This window comes from Anolis carolinensis, chromosome 1, assembly GCF_035594765.1.
Source record: "Anolis carolinensis isolate JA03-04 chromosome 1, rAnoCar3.1.pri, whole genome shotgun sequence".
In the NCBI taxonomy this organism is placed as follows: Eukaryota; Metazoa; Chordata; class Lepidosauria; order Squamata; family Dactyloidae; genus Anolis; species Anolis carolinensis.
This window is the reverse complement of record NC_085841.1, coordinates 114,021,586-114,047,476: the sequence shown is the minus strand read 5'-3', so window position 1 is coordinate 114,047,476 and position 25,891 is coordinate 114,021,586. Positions and strand designations below refer to the sequence as shown.

Here is a 25,891-nt window from a genome sequence, read left to right as displayed (position 1 = left end):
GAGTCTCCTTGTGGAGAAAAATAAACATATAATAACAGTAAGATATTTACTATAGTATTATAAGAGCTGGATTAGGCAAAATATTGGGGAGGGGTATTTTTAAAAAAATAAAAATTCCACTGCATTTGGATAAATTTAGAATGAAGTTTGTACAGCATGGCTATTTCTTTTTCAAAAATTTAACCCAGTCAATCTTAAACTCAAGGTAGAATCCTCTTGCTGTATACATGCAGAAATTTCTGCATGAAAGTGTTTGGATGAATCAGTGATAATACTCCTTTGGTTGCACAATGTGGCTGTGTTACTTTGTCATTCAACAAAGGGATTGCATTGTACAATCAACATATCTATGTACTGTAGGCAATATTTAAAAGGAGAGAACTGGTAAAACCACCTCTGAGCATTCCTTGCCTAAGAAAACCCTACAAAATTCAGTGTTGTAGTAAGTTGATGAGCATCCTGAAGGCACGCTAACACATACACATGTATTATTGCTAGATTGTGAGCCCATGTTCCACTCTGTAGTGCTTTAAAGGGGATATGTATATTGACATTTATTTGAATGTGTCTCCCCAATTACCAGTATATTTTCACACAACTCAACTTGGTTGAGGCCAAAATGCATCGAGAGATGTGAAAGTAGTAGTATTCCAGGAACCTTTATCTACCTTTCACTCGAAAGTGCAAACATCTTTAATTTAGCTCAGAAGGATGTTATTGTACTTATACATGGAAAAGTACATAAAGGTCTTTGTGTACAAAACCACATGTTTTATAATCCAAATAGTCTACGTTTTTAAAACTTTTGGTGCTGTAGCCACTACCCCTTTTTATTCAAAATGAATTTAAATCCTATAATCCAGAAATATATAAGCATATTAAATATGCATGGCTTGGAATTATAATAAGTCTGTAACTTGCATTCTATAATTATACCTTCACATTCTTGTAACTTATATCCTATAATTATACTTCTGTATATGTGGAACACAAAAGTGGAAAACTTCACAAGTGCAATATGCAGGGCTGTGTCTTTCCAATTGGATCACTCATAAATAACCAGAGTACTGAGGGTCTGAGATTGATAAATAATTGGTTTTGGTGTGTGGACACAATATTCAGTAGTCCCCACTCCAATATCAGGATGGCTGCATGGAGATGCTTATAAGGAGCATTACTGCTGGTTAGGGCTAGGTATAAAGAAGATGCATTAACATCCATGGGATGCCATGTTTAAAGATCTTGCTAATTTAGCTTTGCTTAACGTATTATAGAGCTCTATTCTGGGATGCTCTCCTAGACTAAGCTGCGGCTAGCATCCTGTTAAGCGACTTATAATAGTTATGTCTTTGTAAGATTTTTTTGTGGAGGTACTTTTTTACCAACCTTGACCAATGATTCAAACTTCACTGCTTACCCCTCAATTTCACCTTTTAGCTGATTCATCCATGGTCATTTAGTAACCGGTACAATGGGGGTCTAAATGATCTTGGAAGTCAGACAGGCCCAGCCTTGTTTATTTAGGTAGTGCTATTCACCGTAAATTCAGGTGTTATAGGCTCTTTCAGAGGAAGGAATTGGCAAAACCACCCGATATAATTTCTTGCCTAAGAAAACCTAATGAAATGCATGGTGGTCTCCCTAAGTTGATATGCAAATTGAGGGCATGCAACTATTCGAGAAGCATCTGGTTATATGCCTACATCCAGAGGCTTCTCCAGGACTGAGCATGCAGTGTTGTTGCACATGTGCAATCTCGGCAATACCACTGTAATACTCAGTATTACAGTTCTATTTTATTTACAATTCAGACATGCATTTTAAGCTCAGTGATAGTGGTTTATGGGACCATGAGTCTGGTACCTAATCAATTAATTTGATCAACATCTCAGTTATTTCCAGGGAAAGCTGATCATTAGCTACTCCATTGAAAATTCCCACCTGCACGCATTTATTAAGGAATAACTCTCAACAAATGTTCTCCCAAATAACCCTATGTGGCTTTTCTTTGGCACGAGACCTATCCACAAGGCACCTGATCAATAGTAATGATAGAAAAATAAATACTGGTATTCTGTTTTATTTATTTGTATACTACCTCTTTCCTTCCATAGACCTCATGACACAAATCTCAAAGCTATTGTAGCTGTACTTTTCAGGCTAAAAGTTGATTGGGATATCCACTAGTGCCTCAGCTATGTGGCAATGTTTCCAAAGTACATCTATCTACACCAAAATAAATAGCAAGTAACTCTTCTAGATTAGTACAGTAGCTGAATTTTTCCATCACTTTAAAGAGAAGCTTGAAAACTGTTAGAGAGCTCACTGAAATATGTCAATGAAAAATACAATCAAAGTTAATATTGCTTACATGTTATTTTCTATGAAAAATATTGGTATGAGTTCTACTTGATTACCTGTGCCGTGCAATATATATGCAGTAAATTGAGCTATATGAAACATTGGTTTGTGTAACAGTCCATAGACTGTTAATCCCAGATATTTAAAAAGATCAACACACAAAATAAATACAAAAACTAGTAAAAACCATTTATTTAATTTGACAAAAAAACAAAAGAATAGCAATTTGAGTGTTACATCCTGCATTCACAGGGACATTTCATGTTTGTACAGCAAACTCCCTGTTGCTTTTCTGATCTTTCTAGTTCAAATGTAGACATGTCCCATGACTCTGTCATGAGAGCATCTCATGGCTCAAAGGAGTCCAGCTTTCCCACCTTAATACAGTATTATCCTCCCTGCTTAACTCTGCACAGAAATTGGCCTGCGGTTCTTCACAAGCAATGTCTTCTGAGGAAAGGCTGACAAGATACTTGTGATCCATCAACAGAGTTACGGCTAGGATTTTGCCAGCTTTAGTGTTCGCTCAAGCTCTTGAAGCTGCAGGTTGCCCTGAGTGATCATCATCCTAATAGTGTCCTGTCAAACAGAAATGTTATGCTTAGCTGGCATACGGAAGGCAATAAGCACTCACATACATTTTCTGGAAGTCGTACAATGACAATTTTCTGTAGCACTTCAATTAACTCTGAATTAGTTACATGCTAATCCAATCCCTCCTAGAGTAATCAAAGAATCAGGGCATTTCAGACTCTCAGTACAGTAATGCTGGGAAAGTCTCATTATTCCCACGAATACTTTATTTGCTGCCTAGACCAAGGACTTGGAATTATCATGCCCTTCCAAAAGTGGTTTTGCAAATCAGGGTTTGTTCATCCTTATCTGGAACTGCACATTTCAAAGTACTCCAAAAATCCAAACTTCTCCACATGGATGGCTGCTAGAGTCCTATCTTTGCTTTCTGATGCACACAAACTTGCTTTCCTGTACAAAATTTCCAAACTATTAAGAACAAAATCACATTCTAGCTATGCCTATGTTTCATGTAGATTTCTGTTCCACCCCCAGGGTATCTCATTAGGTACATATATGCAAATATAGGTATTCTAAAAGTGGAAAAAGTCCAAAATCCAAAACATGTTTTCTCCCAAGCATTTTGGATAAGTGATACTGAACCTGCCTTCTAGCAATTTCTGGTGCATAGGCCCATGCAACTTCAGCCAGAGGTCTCTTCTCATTTATTTTGACAGAATTTGCATGATCTACATTCCATGGCCTTCACTCAGCAACCAACAAAAAGTAATGGCAGTAACTGCCTTTAACTTGGAAAAACAAAAATATCCTTCCTACATTATGCATTGGGCCTCCCACATGGAGCAGTCAGCATGTTGGGGCTTCCATACTGAGCCCATAACAAATATATTGAGTCTCAAATATTCTTCAGAAGCAAATCTACAATAGCAAGACCAACACAGTCTTATAAACAATGACAGTGTACTAGCAGTTATGGTAATTTTCTAAGTTGTCTCTATCATAATGGTATTGGTTACATTTTTATGCCCATTCCAAAGTTAGTGTGTCATAACAAAGTTTAAAGCTGTTGGTTAGAGATTTCACTGCAGCTGAAAGGCTGACAAAATAAATGCCTTTGATTTTACTAAAACACCAACTCTTCAGTGTAGCTTCTGCTTAACTGTCAAACATTACATATTAAAAGTTCACAACTTAATGGAAATAACTGAGAATTCGAACACCAATGAATATTTATATATCTATTTGGTAATTTCCCATCTTGTCTTGGTAGTTTTCAATTCCTATATTGGGTTGCTGTGAGTTTTCCAGGCTGAATGGCCATGGTCCAGAAGCATTCCCTCCAACCGACATCTATGGCAGAATTCCTCAGAGGTTGTGAGGTCTGTTGGAAACTAGGCAAGTGGGGTTTATATACCTGTGGAAGGTCCAGGGTGTGAGAAAGAAGTCTTTTCTGTTGGAGGCAAGTGAGAATGTTGCAATTGGTCATCTTGATTAGCACTGAAAAGCCTTGCAGCTCCAAAGCCTAGCTGCTTCCTGCCTGGGGGAATCCTTTGTTGGAAGGTGTTAGCTGGCTCTGAAACCCCATTTGTATAGTTTCCAACAGACCTTACATCCTCTGAGGATGCCTGCTATAGATGTGGGCGAAATGTCAGGAGAATGCTTCTGGAACATGGCCACATAGCCCAGTGATTCCAGCCATGAAAGCGTTTGACAACAGGTTCCTATATTCTTTATACAGTTTCTATTCAATGAAGATTTTAATAAATAAAAATGATTCTAAAAAAAGAAAATATTATGATAGTGATGACTGTTGTAGCACATAAACAAGAACAAGAATCCCCTTTATAAAATCTGGGACTACATACAGGCAGCTCCCAAGTTACAAATGACTCATAGTTAATGGTGTGAGACAGCAGGAAGTGAGAGAACTCTACCACTTGGAAGGGAAGTCCATTCCTAGAAGAGTAATTAATTATCATGGGGGAAAAGTGTCTCCACTGAAGCTTTATCACGAATCCTTGTTTCCACAACAAGCCAACTTTTTCAAAATCCAATTATCACAGGGACAGACAGTCAAATCTTCTGAACAGGGGCACAGACAGCAAAAGAAACACCACAGGGGTGTTAACCCTCCGTTAGCTTACAGCTGGCACGGTACCTATTGATCTACTCACATTTGCATGTTTTCAAACTGCTAGGTTGGCAGAAGCTGAAGCTAACAGCGGAAGCTCACTCTGCTCCCCAGATTCAAACCGCGACCTTTCGGTCAGCAAGTTCAGCAGCTCAGCGGTTTAACCCTTTAAGTCATTGGGGGCTCCTTCCCTGTAGCTTTTTACACACACACACATATAGCTACAGCTAAAAGATATATATTTTGGGTGTTAGCCCTTCCCTATGCTACCCATACGGATGTTAACCCTTCCCTATGCTAACCAAAAGTAAAAGATCTATATCTATCTTTTAGGTTTGGATAGCATAGGGAAAGGCTAACATTCAAACTATCTTTTAGCTTTGGATTGTATAGGAAAGGGTTAACACCCCTGAGGGGCTTGTTTTGCTGTCTGCGCCCCTGTTCAGGAGATTTCCCCCACTATCTGTTCCTGTGAGAATTGGAGATATGTATAGAGATATGTACATATCTCTATACTCTATACAGTAGAGTCTCACTTATCCAACACTCGCTTATCCAATGTTCTGGATTATCCAACGCATTTTTGTAGTCAATGTTTTCAATACATTGTGATATTTTGGTGCTAAATTCGTAAATACAGTAATTACTACATAGCATTACTGCGTATTGAACTACTTTTTCTGTCAAATTTGTTGTATAACATGATGTTTTGGTGCTTAATTTGTAAAATCATAAGCTAATTTGATGTTTAATAGGCTTTTCCTTAATCTCTCCTTATTATCCAACATATCCGCTTAACCAACGTTCTGCCAGCCCGTTTACGTTGGATAAGCGAGACTCTACTGTATGTGTGTGTGTGTGTTACACTTAAAAATGTAACTGTCCTGACGGTCATACAAATTAACTTAAGAATAAGCCTCCAGAACCTATCTACTTCATTACTTGGGGACTGCCTATATATGCATTTTCCCAGGCCACTGAAGTCCCTTCTTCAAGAAGAATACAACTTAATGTTACTGAAGCTGTGTGAAAGACAGAAGCAGGTAGTTTGGCCCAGCTGCCAAGTCTGCAAACCCCCACGGGAGACGGCGATGCCTCACCTCCTCTGTGGCACCTTTATTCCTTTTGAATTCGTCCCTGGCCCAGTCTCTCAGGTAATGGCGGTCGGCTTCATTCGGGACCTGTTGAATAGCCTGCAGGATTTTTCTGTACAGGTGAAGGACCTGCTGCCTTCTCAGGAACTACAAGGCGCCAAGTGGGAAAGAGAAAGGACTCGAGTCACAAAGGCTACTACAGTAGGCCTAAGACAACCCTCCAGGTGTTTTGGACTTCAACTCCCAGCATTCCTAGCAGCCTCGGGCCCCTTCCTTTTCCCCCTCAGCCGCTTAAGCGGCTGAGGGGGAAAAGGAAGGAGCCCGAGGCTGCTAGGAATGCTGGGAGTTGAAGTCCAAAACACCTGGAGGGAGGGCCCAAGTTGGCCCAGGCCTGGCGTAGAGGCCCCTCAGAGGGCGCTGCGGCCTTCTTGGCTTGGAGGAGGGAACGCCTCAAACAGCAGAGCAGCCACGCAGCAATTGGGAGCTCCTGCTGCCAGTCAACTGATCGTTGGGCCCGCCCCCTTCCAATGAGGCGCGCCAAGCGAGAGGCGCCTCCAGTGGGTCGCCCTTTCCCTCCTTTACCTGCTTGAGGGTCAGCGCTGACGGGGGCAGGCGGGAGGACGCCATTTCGGGCTCCCTCTGTGGCCAAGAGGCTCCTCCTCAGCTCGGCTCGTCTCGGCTCAGGAGGAAAATGGCGCCCCCAGCCGAATCAAGGTGGCCTGGCTCCATGCCATGGGCACCTTGGGAGTTGTAGTTCTGCAACAAAACCTGGCTACCAGTATTTATTTATTTTTAAAACAACTCTAAAACCAGGATAGTAAATAAAGAACAACACTCGGAAGACAGGGGAACTCCAGACAAGAAACAATCTGGGCCAGGCCAGCTAACACCTCCCAACAAAGGATTCCCCAGGTAGGATAAATAATAATAATAATTATAACAAAGATACTGTGGGACTTCCGAATCCAGACTGACAAAGTTCTGGAACACAACACACCAGACATCACAGTTGTGGGGAAAAAAAAGGTTTGGATCATTGATGTTGCCATCCCAGGTGACAGTCACATTGATGAAAAACAACAGGAAAAACTCAGCCACTGTCAGGACCTCAAAATTGAACTTCAAAGACTCTGGCAGAAACCAGTGCAGCTGGTCCTGGTGGTGATCGGCACACTGGGTGCTGAGCCAAAAGATCTCAGCCGGCATTTGGAAACACTAGACATTGACAAAGTTACGATCTGCCAACTGCAAAAGGCCACCCTGCTGGGATCTGCGCGCATCATCCGAAAATACATCACACAGTCCTAGACACTTGGGAAGTGTTCAACTTGTGATTTTGTGATACGAAATCCAGCATATCTGTTCTGCCTCCATGCTTAACTAAATGAACTGGAAGGACCCATAGCACGAAGGACAGATTGGACACTGTGTTATGTAAAACAAAATATTTTATTAATAGACAAAATTGATCTCTTTTCCTCTTGTTGCCACTATGAAGTCTCTTGTGAGGAAAGAAATCTTTGAGTCTATGCAGTTCTGGATAGATATTACCACTGAGTATAAAGTCTTGTTATGACTGGATTCTTTGTATCTTTGAGATGACTTCAATGCAGTGTTGACATGGCTTTCTCTATTGCTGTAGTCTGTGGCTTTTTAATCTAATTTGAATACAGTTCCAACGTGACGTGAATTTCTGTGATCCTTTTACTTCCTACACTTCCTTCCAGAGCCTCACCAACTGACAAATTCTAACTGACAAAAAATAACTGCCATTTCAGGCTGGCAGGAGCCAAGGCTAAGCTCCGCCCCTTTGGAACCCTTAAAGAGACAGGGCAGCAGGTAATGTTTTGCCTGCTTGTGGCATGACAATATCTATCTTGTTTGCTGTGCCATAATAAAATAATAATAATTTTATTCTTATACCCCGCCCCATCTCCCCGAAGGGACTCGGGGCGGCTTACATGGGGCCAAGCCCGGTCATCAATATAAAAACAAGCAGTAAAACAAATCAAACAACAATAAAACAAGTTATAAAAACACATACAATACATAATGATAAAATCATGGATAAGATATGTAGGAAACTGGGCCAAAGTGGGTTCAGGTTCTATTACAAGAATGCATCACACTAATATGAGTGTGAATGCAGAAACTGGTATGAAGAGCTATGCTATTCAAAGTAATTGAGATATGGTGACTCAGTCTTTTGCATCTTCTTAAAGAACTATACAATACATATTTTAATTTATTTTCTCTATTAGTAAAAAAAAATGTGAACAAGGGAAGGAAGATGTAATAATCAAAAGGGAATTCGCTTTTTCTGTCTTTTAAAATGTTGAGCTCACAAGCAAAACTTAATAAAACCTGCCATGGCGTTACCAAGAGCAGTCCTCTAACAGAAAACCTGTCCAAGGTTACTTGTCTTTTCAAAAAGTGTTCTGTTTGATGCCTGATTAGCCCATTTCAAAGGATGTAGCCAGGTTTTGAAGCTGAAAGGCTATTCAATGCTAATCAAGGTGATCAGTTTGCAACATTCACACTTGCCTCCAACAGGGAAGAGTTCTTTCTCCCATTCTGTACCTTCCATAGATATATAAACTCCACTTGACTAGTTTCCAAGAGACCTCACAACTTCTGAGGATGCCTGCCATAGATCTGGGATAAACGTCAGGAGAGAATGCTTCTGGAACATGGTGGCCATGCAGCCCAGAAAACTCAGAGTGACCCAGTGATTCTGGTCATGAAAGCCTTTGACAACATTAATCACAAGATGTCTCAAATCTACACCTGTTGATAAGACTCCGTAAGATAGTTGGCATTGCCCCCCTCCAAATGTGCGATGGGAAGTTGCTGCTGAGAGAGAAATAAGGTTGAACACTATGAAAGCCACCCACTACATGGCTATCAGCCTCCTCCCAGTAGACTTAAATCAAGGGAAAGCTTCATGAGAACCACCACTCTTCTATGGTTCCCCCAGCAACAGCAAGAGTATCTCTGGGCAGCTAAACCAGGCAATCTCAACTGGATGGCTTCCAACAAGCATCTTCTTCCAGGGGCAAACGAAGAATGGGCAACTTGGAAGTCCCTGAGCAGACTCTGAAGTGGAGTGGGCAGATCAAACAACCATCTGGCTAAATGGAAGTATCCTAGAAGCATCCTCCACCTTTGCGACTGTGGAGCAGAACAAACAACTCCGCATCTGTATGCCTCCCCACAATGCCCTGCCTCAGGTACAGAGGAAGAACTCTTTAAAGCTAGACAATGAGGTCACAGTGGCCTGTTTTTGGTCTAAAATTTAGTTGCGTGTGTTCCCTGTATTTTATCAGTTTTATACTTGTTTATTTATGTAATGCTTATAACACGAAAGAAAAACCAAACTACAACTCTTACAGCAAGGAGTTTAAAGTGGCGGACAAACTGCATTTGTCTGTTGTCTCACCCCTGTTGTTAACTGAGTCGTTTGTAAATCAGATGTCTAACTCGAGAACTGTCTGTACTTCTATTAATACAGATTAAGATAGAATTTGCCTTTTTTGTTGCAACATCACACTACTGGATCATGTTCAATTTATGACCAACAATAACCCCAAAGACCTTTTCACAGTGTAGTGCTGCTTATCCCAGTATTCCCCATCTTATTCCTGTTCATTTCATTTTTGTGGAATTCTGCAACTGTCTGTTGAGTTTTAATGTCATTAATTTCCACTCAGTTTTCTCGTTTATCAAGATTTTTTTTCAAACTGTTTCTATGTTCCAGTGTGTTAGCTCTCTTCTCAGTTTTGTATCATTTCTAAATATTATTTTAAAGCATGCTTTGGGAAGCTCCAGATATTGTACTGCAATTTCCAACAACCTTCTCCATTGGTTATGCTGGCTAGGGATGATAGGAATTGAAATACAACATCTGGAAGACCACGAGAGTTATAAAGAATTCAGAGGAGAAAAACAAAAATATTACCGCATCACTATTCAAATAATAAAACAACACGAATAAAGTACAGGCAGTTCCTGAGTTACAGACTTCTGAATTACAAAAAACTCACAATTAAAAATGGGGGTAAAGTATTGCCTGTACTTTAAAACAAGTAACAGGCTAACCCACCCAAAGTAAATATTCTTAATTGAATTACTGCAGTTATTTTCTGAAAGGGCACCCTACTTCCATAGAAAAAATAAATTAAAAATTACTTAAGTTGACAAGGAAAATAACTGTTTCAGACTCTTTCATTCTTAAATAAGTTCTGACAAATAACAGACACAATTACAAACAACAAAACATCTTTATTAGTAATCACAAATGATGCATAGTATTTGCAATGAAAAAAGGGTTAAGGGAGAACTGTGCATGCTTTTAAGAACAACAAAACGCTTCTCAATATTTGCCTTGGACAGAGGGCAAACTTCACAGTGTAAAAGTGATAATGCAAACTCTTCTGTGTCATAAAAATAACCTTTTCTAGCATTATCAGTCAACCAGTAACTATTCTGAACATGAACAGTTTCAAGTATTCAAGGAGATTTCTTTTTGGCTGTATTGAATTCAACCCGCATCCCCCAACCCAAACACTGGGTCCATTTGAACATGTGACCAAAGACAGACAAGGATTATTATGGTAAAACGTTTCTAGTTAAAACTTCTCTTGGGAGGGAAACTAGGCTCTTTCTTCTATAGGAACAGAGTTTTTGAAACTTCATATGTCTTAATGACAGAGAAATACCAAAGTAACTCTAGAATAAATTATTCAAAGAAGAATAAAAGGGACAACAAGGTGGGTTTCCTACTGTTCCCAAATACAAACAAAGAATTTAAATGAACAGCATTGGAAATCATCTTGAATTGCATAGTGTCCGGCACTGAGAAGGGTGAATGCACATTTTAAGTGTGTAGTTTCTGTCCTGTTTGTACAACATCTCAAGTTCACCTACAAACTGGCAACCAGATATTAACTTGTCCTGGCAAACTACAGACTGTCTGCTGCAGTCACCAACTCAAACCACTGCCGGAGGGCATCGCTCAGGGTCTCTGGGAGAGCATTCACATCTCTAAGAATTATGTAGAAAGGAAAGGGAAATTCTTCCATGTATGTCTTTATTTCAGGCAATTCCCCATGGCTTTTGAACACAGGTACTTTAATATCCAAGATGGAATCCTGTGGATTAAAACAGGCTGATATGAGAATGTGCTGGTATACAAATCTAGCATATCTATGCTGCACATTTTCTTGATTATCAAGATGAAACCAAGAAAAGGTACAACTGTGTTACAACAGATGAAAGTGGTTACAAAAAGGTGTGAGGGAGTGGTTGAAATCAAGTTGCTTCTCTCTGTCTCATCAGCCACCTTCCCCCTTCAAAATCTTTATTTAGTACTCCAGTACTTCATTAGCACCTACAGTCAATGATTTTGTTTCCAAGGTTTGTAAAACAAGTACTTGGAAAAATATTTATAGGGGACTAAAGTGAAATTGTCAAATCAAGTGAAATTATACCATCGACATCAGGCCCGCTGTTACTCAGATTTAGTTTCATTTACTAATTCTCCATAGACTATTTTGTAACCAAATTGATATATTTATAAATGAACATGTTTTCTTTATTTGGTTCCAAAACTGAGGGTGGTGTACATTTCTTTACTGCTATAGTACAAAGAAGGGAGGGAGGGAGGGAGTCATATTAGAAAAATGGGGAACTATTTGTAGACAATCAACATTTAACTGCCTGGAAAACTTTAACATGAGACAAATTCAACACAAGTTAACAAGAATCAAAAACATATTTAAAATTAAAGCCATCTTTCAACTGATTGGTTCTAGTATGATATCTAGCTATTTCACTTTACTGCTTGAACTGGAAAAGAAACGTATTTTTTCTTGGAACTATTCACAATCAACATGCCTTTCCAAGCCAAGTATTTTCCCATTGTTCTTTCACTCACCCTTGAATTAGGGTTGTCCAACACGACAAAAATGATGAAGATGTTTGCATTTTGAACTGACTGAACAGCTGCTGTCACACGTTCCTTGCCTTCGAGGAAAAGGCCTCTTCCATCTGATACTATTAGGAGCAACTGAGCTGTTTCTATTAAGAGATATATATATATATATATATTAATAGAATTCACATAGAACAGAGAAAAGCACAGATATTCCCAACATTTGTACTGTTTTTGTAACCCTGAAGGAGAATTCAAGTATTGGGGTTGTTGTATGTTTTCCCGGCTGTATTCAAGTATTGTTTTTCAAAACAGAAATATGAAAATCACTCCCAATTTTTTATGCAACGAAATACCGTATTTACTCGAATCTAGTGCACAATCAACTCTAATGCGCATATCAATTTTCAAGACCCTGAAAATAAAAAAATAGATTTGTTGATGAATGTAATGCATAGTGGCAAAAAATGTTTTCTTTGTAATTTGTACAAAAAGGTGTTGCTGTGTGCTTAGAATTCCTTATTTGAAAATCAAAGTGTTAGATCAGCAAATCTTTCCGCAATGGAGAATATCAGGTAACCCCTAGAGGAGCCTTGAAAAAAAAAGGCAGAGAGAGGGAAAGAGAAATGAGGCTTCATGTGACAGATGAGGCTTATGTTATTTGGAATGATTCTTATGGCAAAGATGACACTCATGTGTTGAACAGTACCACCTTAATGCCCACAGAAAAGTAGCAAACTCTATTTTCAAACATCATTTTAACAACAAACAAGATGTGTTCACCTTTGTTAGATGTTTCCAGGCACGATTCTGAGTGTTCATTATGACCTATAAAATCCTAGGTCCATACTATCTGATGGATCATATCCCCCAATATAAGAACCACATGATGGCCATAGGGCATTTTATCACCTCATGACAATAAAACAGTAGAAATAATAGAAGTAGTAATAATAATAATAATAATAATAATAATAATAATAATAATAATAAACAGATATCAGAATAGGAGATTAGGAGAGCTTTAAATATACTATAAACGTTATCTTTCCTTCTTAAGCACTAGAAGTTATCTCTGCCAGAGATATCCTTGAGGGAAGGACTTGGGAGGGGGGGGAGTCCCTTTTCCTTAGCCTCTTAAGGGGAGGCTACAGAAAACTCACCTGGCCAGTGTGGGGGAGGGAATCCCTTTTCCTTAGCCTTTAGGAGTTTTGGGAGTTTAGGGGTTTAGAGTTTCTGGGTAATGGGTTAATAAGTGATTCTACACATGTGGGGGGCTTCAATTTGAGTCAAACTGCAATAATTAAATAGGTATCAGTTTTCCTGGAGGGTGGGGAGATAGAGAAGCTTTGGGAAAGTGGTAGAAAACCTCGGGGGTCACAAAAGTAGGGGTTACAAGTGGCTAAAGGTCCACACTTCTCTCACTCCCACTCTATGGCCATCAAAACATTTTTTTTAAAAAGAGACTCACCTGGATTTATATTTTGAGATAACTGCTGTGCTGAAGCAAACATATTTGTTGAAGTTTCTAAGAACTGTAAAAAGGAGAAAAAAATAAACCATCTAGTATGAGTGGGAAGAAGAGTGACACTGATACTTTTGCGAGTTAGAAATTCAGGTTGAGGAGAGTTTCAGCTCCCCCCCCCAACCCCCCCCCCCAATTTTAATGATACTGTTACCACAGTACATCATTTGTTTCCTTGCACATTTCCATCTTTTAGATCTAATGAAAGTGCATCAATGAATCTATTAGTCTCTTTCTAAACATGACACTGGAACCATTCGGGATCTGAAACAAGAGCTATTTAAATGAAAGCTTAACAGTACAATTTCTCAAAGAATCGGACATACCTGTGCTATCTTAGTTTTCTTTTGTTCAAATTTGCAGAGCTGCAGTATTCGGGTTCCTGACTGGTCACTGAATTGTTCATGGAATGGATGCAGTAGCTGAACTGTCTCCCCAAAACTGCAAGAAAAATAAATACATGCTTTAAAATTATGCACGGTGTAAGAATTATTTTATTTTCATCATAGGCACCTTTGTTTTGGCCTTAAAAGTTTGCTTACCTACATACAGCAATCTGTCCCACCTCTAGAAGCGTCAAAGCATTTCCAATCACTGCTAGGGATTCATAGGCAAGCTACAGAAAAAAAGGGAAATGTTAGAATCCATTATATATAAAAGCTTGGTGTGTTAAATGTGGCATCAAATTAATCATTAACAAACTAAGAATGAACAAATATTTCCCTGAAAAACAGTACAATACATTATAGCAAATGCACTTGACTGTTTCTGCTTCTATGACTATTTTCTCTCCCCAATGCCTATTTCTGGCAATGTCAGTGCAGTAAAAAGGTAAAGGTTTCTCCTTGACATTAAGTCTAGTTGGGTCTGCTTCTGGGGAGTGATGCTCATCTCCATTTCTAAGCTGAAGAGCTGGCGTTGTCCATAGATGCCTCCTAGGTCATGTGGCCAGCATGACTGCATGTAGAACCGTTACTTTTCCGCCAAAGCGGTACCTATTTTTTTCCCCCCAAAGGGAATTTTTTATTAATCATTATTATTTTATAATACATAATTATAGTTACCATACATTTTCCTTTTCCATTCCTTTCTCTGTCCCCACACCCACCCCACCCCCTTCCCTGTTGACAACTTAAACCTTATTTTCTTGTTAATGAGCCTTCTTTCCATTCTTTCCAATTTTTTCTTCCAGCTTTCATCATATGGTTTAACAATCTGTAGCCATCTGCTAAATGGAGTCCATATTTCTTTAATTTACTTCTGTTTGTCTGACCATGTTTTTTCGCTTCTTATAATGTCCATAATATCCAGTTGTATTTGATCCCACATATACTCATATCATTTTTCAAGTGTCCATTTCTTTTTATCCTTCCATCCCCAAGCTATTACTGTGTGCAGCTCTAAACATTATCATCATTAATTCTTGGTCTTGGTACTTAATTCTTCTATCCCCATATATCCCTATTAACAGAATTTGCATATTTATATCAAATTTTGTTTTAGTATGTAATTCAACCTGGGTTAGAATTTTGTTCCAAATTTGTTTAATCTCTTCACATTCCCACCATAGATATGAGTACTCTGCCTCCCGACTCCCACAATGCCAACATTTGGAATTTAATCCCTGAATCATGTGTGCCAGCTGAATTGGTGTTCTGTACCATTTTGTAATTATTTTCAATTCTAATTCTTTATATTTTTCTATTTTTATTTTATTTAAACTATTGATTATCTTTTCTATCTTTTCTTTTCCTAGGCTCCCTTCCTTTTCCCACTTGTTTTCTATTATTCTATACATAGATCCCTTATATTCTATCATTCTTCCATATATTTTATTTAATCTTTTTTGCCACCAAGTCTCTCTTTTAATATCTATTATATTTTCTCCCTCATTACTTTCTTCCTTTTTGATTTGTTCCCAAATTCCTCTTAGTGTTAACCAATTTAAATTGGCCAAAGTGGTACCTATTGAGCTACTCACATTTGCATGTTTTCGAACTGTTAGGTTGGCAGAAGCTGGGGCTAACAGTGGGAGCTCCCCCAATTCAAACCGCCAACCTTCCAGTCAGCAAGTTCTGCATCTTAGTGGTTTAACCTGCTACGCCACTACGACTCCTTCAGTGCAATTATGTGTTTCAAAATCCAATTTCCACTATGAGCCCTTGACATGGAACTAGCTTTTAGAATAGATGGCAAGAGATTGAGGGCAGCTAACACAAATCAGTTAAACCAACCAAGACTGAGAAGAACAGCAGTAGCATGAGGTTGAGAGTTTGGCTGAAACCAGAAAGCTAAAGATACATTCATGAAACTCAGCCTTCCCACTTTAGCCATTTCCATCATTTCAGATACTTTTACCTGCTTAGAATGGTTGTCTATCATACTGGCTGAGTCATCAAGGGCCAAGCAGATCTGATACTGTCGTTTACTAGGTTTGGTCCTTCGTAACCATATTTTATCCTTTCGGAATTGACTGGCGATATAGGGAATCACTTTGCGCATGTTCAGCCTTTTTCCTGTTCTATAGTCACCTCTGAGAATTGAGAAGAAGATGCATAACATTAGCAGCATTGACACTTTAAAAGGAAAACATGGAGAAAAACTTTCTAAAGAAATAATTCTACCCCAAATGATATATGGACAGTTGTCCATATCCATAGATTCTGCATCAATCAAAATTATTTTTTAAATATCCAAAAAGCAAATTTTGCCATTTTATACAAGGAACACTGTTTTACTACAACACTGTATGTAATGGTACTTCAGCATCCATAGATTTTGGTATCTGAGGTGGGGAAATCCTGAATCTAAGAAATCTCCAGATTTTTTTTTACATTGGCTATTTCAGGCAAATTTTGTGCCTCAAATGAAAACAAACTGCTTGCAAATGTAATGACTTCACTTTTCTCCCTCTCCCCATGGCCTTACTTCAGATTAAAACAAGCCAAATATGGTGACCAGAAACAACATTACAAGCAGTGGCTTGAACTGTGGTCTGCCTCCATGAGGTGGGGTGAAAATGGCCCCAGCCCCCCCGTGTAGTTGCCCATCCCTGTCAGAGACGCAATTTACTTCAGTTTGGCTGCCTGAGTTGGCTCTAGTATGAGCCGGAGCTGTTCACAGAGCTGTTGTGAAAGAGGTGCAGTGAGCAGGTGATACCGTTGCCACATCTCAGCTGCTGCGCTTTCCTAAAATGAGACAAACAATTATCATTAGCGGAGGGTGTAAAGCTTATGCAGAGCGAAAATTTATATTCTGATGAAGAAAGAAGACAAAAGTGATGAAATTATCTGTTTAGGATTTTTTAAAGATACAGTCCCTGTGAGTGTTCAGAAAATATATAGTTTTTGTCTAGTTCCTTTAGGTGACTTTTTCAGATCTCTAGCTTCTGATATAATGTGCAGTGAAGAGACCTATCTTTTACTAAAGCAAGGAAAAGAATTGGGGGAGAAACCAAGGCTCAAGTCTCATCATGTTAAAAGCTTTTTGGACCATAAGGCTCCTTCCTGGCATGGGTGATGACCCATTTGTGGAGGGTTCCTTCCCTGCAAATCAGGGGTGGGCAACTGTGGGGAGGCCAGAGGCCAGACTGGTGTTTGGATGTAATTTGAAAGTTTTGGTTTTGGCTAATGTTTCACCATAAGGTGGTGGCGGTGATGGTGCACTGGGTGGTAGGCTTGAGTTTGAGTTTCAGCCCCCCCCCCCCAAATCACAATTAAAAAAAGAAAATTAGGGGGATCTAGGAGCATGAGGGAGTCTTCAGAGAACACAAAATGGACCTGCAAGGACCACATGCTGTTTGTGAGCTGCACTTTTCCCACCCACACTATCAATAGTGGATTGGGACATACATAAATCAAGCAATAGGATGACTTTTTGCACTTGGCTCAGACATTTTGGAACCAAGCTTGCAGTTCTTTGAAAAGAATAATTTCCTGGTTCTTCACGAAAGCTGTGATAATGTATTAAAATGCATATACTTGGGTAAACAATGTACCCACCTCAGCAATGTTCCCGGTTTGCCAGGCTTCCAGTTGCTTCTCTAATTCCTGTCTCAGTTCTTCAGGATTCTTAACAATGTTCTTAAATACAACATATTACAATTGGAAATTGAAACCAAACAATATGAACAAATATTTAACAACAACATACACAATATCTTTCTGTCTGTCTGCCTGCACATTTGAGGCTAAATTGTATACTGCCGGGTGTTACAAAGTACACAACTCCTTCCCTAATTAGGTGTCCAGAAACTGAATCCCATACATTAGGAATGATGTCCTCTACAGAAACAGTGGGAATCTTCAACCATGTGTTCTTAGCTGATACATTTTGAAGCCTTGCGGTTTACTTATGTTATTACATTATTTATATTAGATCCTATCTGACAAGCTTTCAGGGTGGCATAGAAACAAAATCAAGTTTTAAACAATTTACACAAGTAACAAATGGTAATTTAATAATAAATATTAATTAAAAACTGGTTGAAATCCTGCAAATCATTAGAACTCAAAAGAATTTAATACCTAAAATTCTATCGCAGTCTCTCCCATCTGCCTATGGAGATTTCCTAATGGGACTCACACATCTTAGCATTGACGGTAAGAAAGATTTGTCTACTCCATCAAGATCTCTTGGTTGAAATTCAGGATCAGACTTAGCAATTCATAACTTGGAGTCATGCATCCATAACAAAATTATATCTATGGCTGCTACCTATTCATAATTTTGGCACTATTGCTATAACCATAACAGGTCCCCATAACTGGTGTTTTACTAAGCAGCAGACAGATGGAGAGAAAAGAATATGACAAGGAAATGTGACAGAGATTATGTTTCTGCTGGTTGCACTTTCGCTGGTTGGCAGAAGAGGGAAGGAAATGTCATCTGCCCCTACTTGCTGCCTAGTAAAGTAGTTTTTTTTTGGGGGGGGGGGGGCGGGGTGAACAGTAGACACTACTTGGTAGAATAGAATGCTAGGTCCTGTTTTTTCATAATGCAATTGGCTGCTTACCTGGATTGTGGTATCTTTCAAGAACTGATGAGCTATATGTATAGTGGAATATTTGCTTCTCTCTGGCTTTATTTGTGGTGATGATGTCTCTTTTCCATGTCCCTCCTCCTCCTCTGTACTGAGAGCCTGGCCATCCAATTCCATTTCCTCTGGTCCTACAGTTGAATAGCAAACATCCTTAATATACATCCTTGCAGATCATTGTATGGCTAATAATAATAATAATAATAATAATAATAATAAACTTTATTTATACTCCGCCACCATCTCCCCGCAGGGACTCGGGGAGGCTTACATGGGAATGAGGCCCAAACAACATAAGGACAAAATAAACAGCAACATAATACAAATCACAATATTAAAAAGATAAAACAGTAATACAGTATGAAACAAGAGTATTGTAACAGTTAAAACCAATCAATTAAAACAACAATACAAGGATAAAAATTGCATTTAAAACACATAAATAATAAATACATAATAAATACAGGATAGACTATCAAAAACCATCTGGGGCTAATTAGTTAATGACATTTTACAGCTACTCTACTTTTACATAAACAACCACCTCAAAATAAATAAGTAAGTAAATTTAAAAATCACAAGGAATAGCATTTTTCAGATAGGAAAGTGGACAATTTACCTGGTTTGGAAGCACCAGACATTTTAACTTCTGGATTCAACTTCTCTGCATCTGTAGCTTTAAGATCCTCAATATTCTGAGCTTCTGTTTCCATAGCTGCATTGTCAGAAACTGGTTCTTCATTAACTTCATTAACAGGCATCATAGATTTTTGTTGTTCTTCACTAGCTACATCTGGGAGGAGCATAAACAAAATAAATCAAATATAAATAATTCCTTAACAGGAGTCCCCTAACAGCACACTCAACGACCAAAACACACACCTGAAGTCTTATTTTGTAACTGTGGTTCCAATGTATGCTCTTGAAATATTACAAAAACTAGCACTTACTAGCACTTTGGAGGGCTGAAAATGAGGCACTATTTTGTACTGTTCTTTAAAGCTGCTGTGTAAAGTTGAGCCAACATTACTCTTCTCATATTGTGCAGAATGACAGTGGCGCAACAATGAATTTTGAACTTTTAAAAATTCTTAGTTCAGCATCTTTATCAAGTGAAAGAATGTGTGTGCTGTGGTAAATTTAAAAGGTACAGAAATTACCAACTCAGAGTACATCTATTTATTTAATTTCTTCTACACTGTAGAATGAATGCAGCTTGACACTACTTAACTACTGTGGCTCAATAATATGAAACCATGGAAATTGCTTGGTGGGGTACCAGCACCGTTTAGAAGAGAAGGCTTAATACATTGTAAAACGACAATCTCCATGATTCCTTAAATTGATCCATGGCCGTTAAAGTGGTGTCAAACTGCATTAATTGTACAGTGTATTAATTCTACTCTTGCTGAGTCCTACAGACAGCCAAACTATTCCAGATAAGCTATCCTATTCAATTCTCTCGCTCAGGGTGATCAAATGTTGCTGAACTGGAAGTCCCATCAGCCTAGCCAGCACTGACAATAGCCATTTTGTTATATCAGTCTGTGAGTATTGGCACAAGAAAGAATGCTCATATAAGAAAGAGTAAATATTAACATTTTAATATGATCATGAGTTTGTATTTTTTCCTCGGAATGAACTGATCTACAGTTTATGCAGAATGCTGCCAGAAAGGCTGATATTTTAAAATTCAGGTGATTTCAACCAAATCTATACAGAGCATAAGAACCTTTAGACATCTAAGATCTACAGCAGGGGTCCTCAAACTTTTTAAGTGGAGGGCCGGTTCATGGTCCCTCAGGCTGTTGAGGGGCCGAATTATCATTTGAAAACAAATACGAACAAATTCCTATGCACACTGCACATGTCTTATTTGTAGTGCAAAAACAAAAAACCCAACAACTATTTATTTATTTATTTACTACATTTATACCCCACCCTCTCTCACCCCGAAGGGGACTCAGAGCGGCTTACAAGTTGTATGTACATACAATATATCAGGGGTCCCTAAACTTTTTAAACGGGGCCAGTTTACAATCCTTCGGACCGTTGGAGGGCCGGAATATAGCTGGCCACCGAGCAATAAAAATTAACAACAACAACAATAAAAAAAGCGTTTTGGAAGAGACCCCTTGGGCCATTTAGTCCTATCCCTTTCTGCCTTTGTGCACCGAAAGCACAAGCAAAGCACCCCTGACAGATGGAGTTTCAGGGCCAGAAAAGCAGATGGAGGAGGCAAAAGAATGGTTTACCCCAAGGCAGCATTCTTGCACCAACCTTATTTAATATCTTCACGAACAATCAGCCACAACCACCACTCACAAAGAGCTTTATATATGCTGATGACCTTGGCCTTACAACACAAGCAAAAGATTTTGAAACAGTTGAAAAGCAACTCACCAATGCCTTGAAAGATCTCTCCAGCTACTACAAAGAGAACCACCTGAAGCCTAACCCTGCCAAGACACAAGTGTGTGCTTTCCACCTACGTAACCGCGAAGCCAACAGGAAACTGAAAGTTACTTGGGAAGGCCAAGAGCTCGAACACTGTTTCCATCCTAAATACCTTGGTGTCACCTTAGACCGAACACTAACATATAGGAAACACTGCATGAACACCAAGCACAAAGTTGCTGCACGCAATAACATCCTGCGGAAACTGACTGGCAGCGCATGGGGAGCAGACCCACAAGTAATAAGAACATCAGCCCTGGCCTTGTCTTTCTCAACTGCAGAGTATGCCTGTCCTGTTTGGCACAAGTCTGCCCATGTAAAGCAGGTGGACATAGCACTGAATGAAACATGCAGAATCATCACGGGATGCCTTAAACCTACACCTGTTGATAAACTCTACAAGTTAGCTGGCATTGCCCCTCCTGACGTGCGACGGGAAGTTGCTGCTAACGGTGAGAGAAAAAAGGTCAAACATTGTGAAAGCCACCCACTGCATGGCTATCACCCTCCTCCCACCAGACTCAAATCAAGGAAGGGCTTCATGAGAACCACCACTCCTCTTGATGTTCCTCCAGCAGCAGCAAGGGTGTCACTCTGGGCAGCTAAACCTGGCAACTGGATGGCCCCCCAAGAGGGTCTTCCTCCAGGGGCAAACCAAGAATGGGCAACTTGGAAGTCCCTGAACAGACTCAGAAGTGGAGTGGGCAGATCAAAAGACAACTTGGCAAGGTGGCACTACCTGGAGGAATCCTCCACCTTGTGTGACTGTGGAGCTGAACAAACAACTCAGCACATGTATTTAGTTGCCCACAATGCCCTGCCTCATGTACGGAGGAGGAGTTGTTTAAAGCTACAGACAATGCGGTTGCTGTTGCCCGCTTTTGGTCCAAAACTATTTAGTTGCTTGTGATTTCTTTTTTTTTCTTTTTTCTTTTTTCCCATTATTTGAAATGTATTTGTTGTACAATGCTTTTGACACGAAATAAAAGATGGCCACCCAGCCTCAATGTTAATGATAATAATAATAATAATAATAATAATAATAATAATAATAATAATAATAATGGTTGTAAAAGAAGAAGAGACCCCTTGGGTCATTTAACCCAACCCCCTTCTGCCCTTGTGCCATGGGGGCCGGATAATGGCTTCGATGGGCCGCATCTGGCCCCCGGGCCTTAGTTTGGGGACCCCTGATCTACAGCATACAACATGGCTTGAATGCTAGGATTACAAAGGAAAGCAAAAGTTGGGTCACTGGCATTTTAGGAGCAAGGACATTATCTATAGAACAACCTGAATGCTCTCTCAAGTTAGATCACCATTGCACCAGAAACCTCTGGACAATAATGCAGTTAGTGTGCAGTATAGCTTGAGATCATTGCCTGCAGTACAGATTGCAGATTATAACAAAAATGAAAAGCATCTTATAAAAGATGGTTATTTTTTTTAAAAAAAACTCTTAAATTTCTTTTACAATTAAGTATTGTAGTTGGTTTAAGATAGATATCAATTTACTGATAAAGAATAGTCTGGTATTGCATCAGACCCAGAACATTTAAGAGTGTAATTCTGTGCATTTCATAGTAAGCTCCACTGAAGCCAATGGGACTGGCACTTGACTTAAGTATGTACATGAAAAGATTATAAACTCCAGGAAATTATCTCTCAAATTAAAACAAACATAAATCCCCTTAAATAAAATTCAAACAAATACAACATGTTTATTGTCCAAATATCTATCATCCCATCCTGTAAGGATATTTTCATTGTTTATACTGCAATAAAGAAAACACGCTCATTGTTATTAAAAATCAATTGGCCATAAAGTGAATGCTATCATACCGTAGGTCTGTGCATCATAGGATTCACTGCCTTGCTTAATGTGCTCAAAAGCATCGGCTTCTCCCATATTTTGTTCTGGCTGTTTTGAAGTCTGTTCTGTTTTACTGCTAGACTTTATAGTTCTCAATCGCTTGTGAACATGTTGACTGTGATCTCCCGTTGAACGCTCATTGTCAGCTTTACCGGGTTTTCTCTTAAAACTCTGAAAAAGGGACATGTAGGCATGTGTAACATATAAGGCCGAGCAAACCTAAAATCATATTCCAAAGCTGTTAGCCTATCAGTATTACTTCGAGAAGGGGCAATGAGTACAAAAAGTTCTACTAATAACGGGAAGCCGCCTAAAGGTTGAAAAAGCACTGTATTTAACACAACCAGAGATGCACAATTCCAGCTCTTAAATATCAACTTCATCAATACCACTTCTTTATGAAACAGCCTTAAAGTAAGAATTTGATTCAATCTGTTTAGGCCAGGACCATCTACTCCACAAAGGTTCTCCAATTTTTCTAGTAGTGCATTTATCTGACTTCCGAGGACTGCCTATATATCTATCTCCCAACTCATATGCTGAGAATACATCTCCAATGTTCCCCAAACATTGGAGTAAAGTGAGCACAAAAAAATAGTGCCATGATCTATTTGACTAGCAAGTAAATGATTAGTAGAGTGGTTCTGATCTCTTTCTGCATCATTTTGCAATTTTAAAAAATCACATGAATTCTGAATTTAAATATAGATCAGGTATTTTTTATCTGGAATTGTCCATGTGGGCAGTTGAGATAGTGACACTTTGCCTTCTACAAAAACTTTGTTTGATGCACAAAATTATTAAAAATACTATATGAAAAATTATATTCAAACTATGTATATATATGAAACATAAATTTTGTGTTAAAAATCCAAAATATGGAACACTTCTGGTCTGAATAATTTCAAATAGATATTCAACTTGTACATATTTTAAAATACACTCATGTGCAAAAATATGTATTCTGAATGCAACATGATACTTTTTGAGCTGGGAACATAATACTTCTGAAATGGATTATGTGACACATATTCAGAAAGCATGAAAGGTGGTCAACAACTAAACTTCAAAGCATATGTTAGTTCAAGAAATGCAGGCCTAATCAGGGTTTTTTTCACATTAATCCTACAAAGTTTTATAAAGAGGAGTGACAAACCTGTGTATTATTTCTTTTTTGTTTCTGAGAAGCTAGTCGTGCCATCAATTCAGATTCATGCCCTTCTGACTGATTTGCATCAGCAGCTCCGGTTCCATGCTCCTCCAAAGGAAAAGGAAAGTCCCAAATAATACAGTGACTGCTAAAGTACAGGACAAATAAATCCTATATTTAAGAAAGATAACTATGCTGGGCTTTAGTACAGCAGGTTAAACCACCAACTGCAATAAATCTTGTTAGTTGAAAGGCTGACAGTTCAAAGCCCGGGTCAGAGTGAGCTCCTGACCTTTAGCTCAGCTTCCGCCATCCTAGCGGCTAGCAGATCAAAAGCAAAATGTGAATAGATAAATAGGCACTGCTTAAAAGTGGGAGGTATTAAGGAACCATAAGGAAAAGCCAGGAAAATACCAGTTTAAATCATTGTAATTTGCAGCTAGCTTTCTAGCCTAATGTAAAGTATTTCAAAATTTTTCTCATCTTTTGACACTAAGATACAGCAAAGGGAGATTAAATCAAAGAATGATCATTCCAAAAGCAACATTTTTACTGATTATTACTTAGATGTTTCTTATGCCAATAAAACCTTACTACAGAGAAATAGTCTACATTGTGTTTACACGAGAACAGCCTCAAAGACAATCTTGAAGAAATGTTCAAAAATACTTTCATTCTACACAAGTTTTTCTGCCTCACCTCTTTCGCCTGGTCCTTCTCAGCTGCCGTTCCTGCCAGTTCTACTGCAGTGTCGCTCTGCAGGTTTTCCTCTCCTGTCTGTCCTTGTGTTTCATGCTCCATTCTCTCAACGGTTTCAGGTAAAGGCTCATCTTCATTTGGATTATTGACATCCTCATTTTCCTGAAACCAGATTCAATTATGAGTGTCATGGAGGAATATCCAGAAACAGTTTTGCAATACAGAAAATCTCCTTCTTGCCTGAAAACAAATATGACTATATATTGCAATGTTAGCCTTATACTATATACATTTCCTCATATGCCGCCTTGGAAAAAACATTGACAAAGGAAAAAGTAAAACCTGAGGATTGAGGCCTTGGTCGGTAACTGGGACATCCTTTTCATTGTCTGCTTTGTGGGACTCTTTCTGGTCTTCTGTGGAAGATTCCTCCTCTTCTTCATCGCCTGCATTTTCCTCTGAATTTATTTTTTCTTTGATTTCTTCTTCCACTTTATTGTCTCCTTCACCTTTATCTTCAGAAGACTCCTTTTCAAGTTGCTCAGGGTCTTGACCTTCTTCAGCCACATCTTCAAAATCCTTTTCCTTCATCTCTTTTTCATCTATGTCCATGGGGTTCTCTTCAATCTCAAAAGGATTTTCTCCTAAGGAAAAAGACAAACCTTTTAGATTAAGTTTAAGTTTTGTGTCTGTGTGTATGCGCATGCATGTTTAGAACAATTGCTGAGATGCTAGAAATGAGACAATACTTCGGATTTATAGTAAAAACAAATTCATTTGCACATTTAAAAGCAATACTCTTTTTGGCACAGTAAACATTGTTAATATAATACAGAAATTAAATGTCCACATTATGTTTTTTTAAAGTCCAAACTTGTGTCTGCTAATAACCAGAGAAGTGAAAAGATGTTACATTTGTCATACTCACATACAAATATAAGTGGCAGTAAGCAGCAAAAAGAACAAGGAGGAACATACACACACAGCTTAGAACAAAAACATGAATCATGGAAAGTATAAATACCTCATTGCTCTTTGGCCTAAGCCTTTGCTATGCATATTCCTGTTAAACTTCATGCTGAATTGTGCTACAGCAC

General features: G+C 38.8%; 1 protein-coding gene across 3 annotated transcripts in view; it reads right to left on the bottom strand.

The window, feature by feature from the left end:
• Window positions 1–2,538: 2,538 nt before the first annotated feature.
• Window positions 2,539–25,891, bottom strand: part of LOC100558840 (LYR motif-containing protein 2) — a 140,510-nt gene continuing 117,157 nt past the window's right edge. Inside the window, exons 89-103 of one of the 3 annotated variants that reach the window (XM_062980755.1) lie at window positions 25,137–25,438; window positions 24,795–24,956; window positions 24,102–24,203; window positions 22,915–23,116; window positions 19,235–19,408; window positions 18,592–18,746; window positions 17,579–17,659; window positions 16,650–16,765; window positions 15,936–16,110; window positions 14,120–14,193; window positions 13,904–14,018; window positions 13,524–13,587; window positions 12,056–12,198; window positions 6,703–11,270; window positions 2,539–2,940 (exon numbers count right to left, since the gene is read on the bottom strand). In XM_062980755.1, the coding sequence (XP_062836825.1) occupies window positions 11,082–11,270; window positions 12,056–12,198; window positions 13,524–13,587; window positions 13,904–14,018; window positions 14,120–14,193; window positions 15,936–16,110; window positions 16,650–16,765; window positions 17,579–17,659; window positions 18,592–18,746; window positions 19,235–19,408; window positions 22,915–23,116; window positions 24,102–24,203; window positions 24,795–24,956; window positions 25,137–25,438 (2,054 nt within the window). In that variant the 3' untranslated portion in view covers window positions 2,539–2,940; window positions 6,703–11,081. Of the gene's footprint in view, window positions 2,941–6,126; window positions 6,268–6,702; window positions 11,271–12,055; window positions 12,199–13,523; window positions 13,588–13,903; window positions 14,019–14,119; window positions 14,194–15,935; window positions 16,111–16,649; window positions 16,766–17,578; window positions 17,660–18,591; window positions 18,747–19,234; window positions 19,409–22,914; window positions 23,117–24,101; window positions 24,204–24,794; window positions 24,957–25,136; window positions 25,439–25,891 lie in introns of those variants that run through there. The other 2 variants (XM_062980757.1, XM_003215525.4) reach the window with 2 other exon arrangements.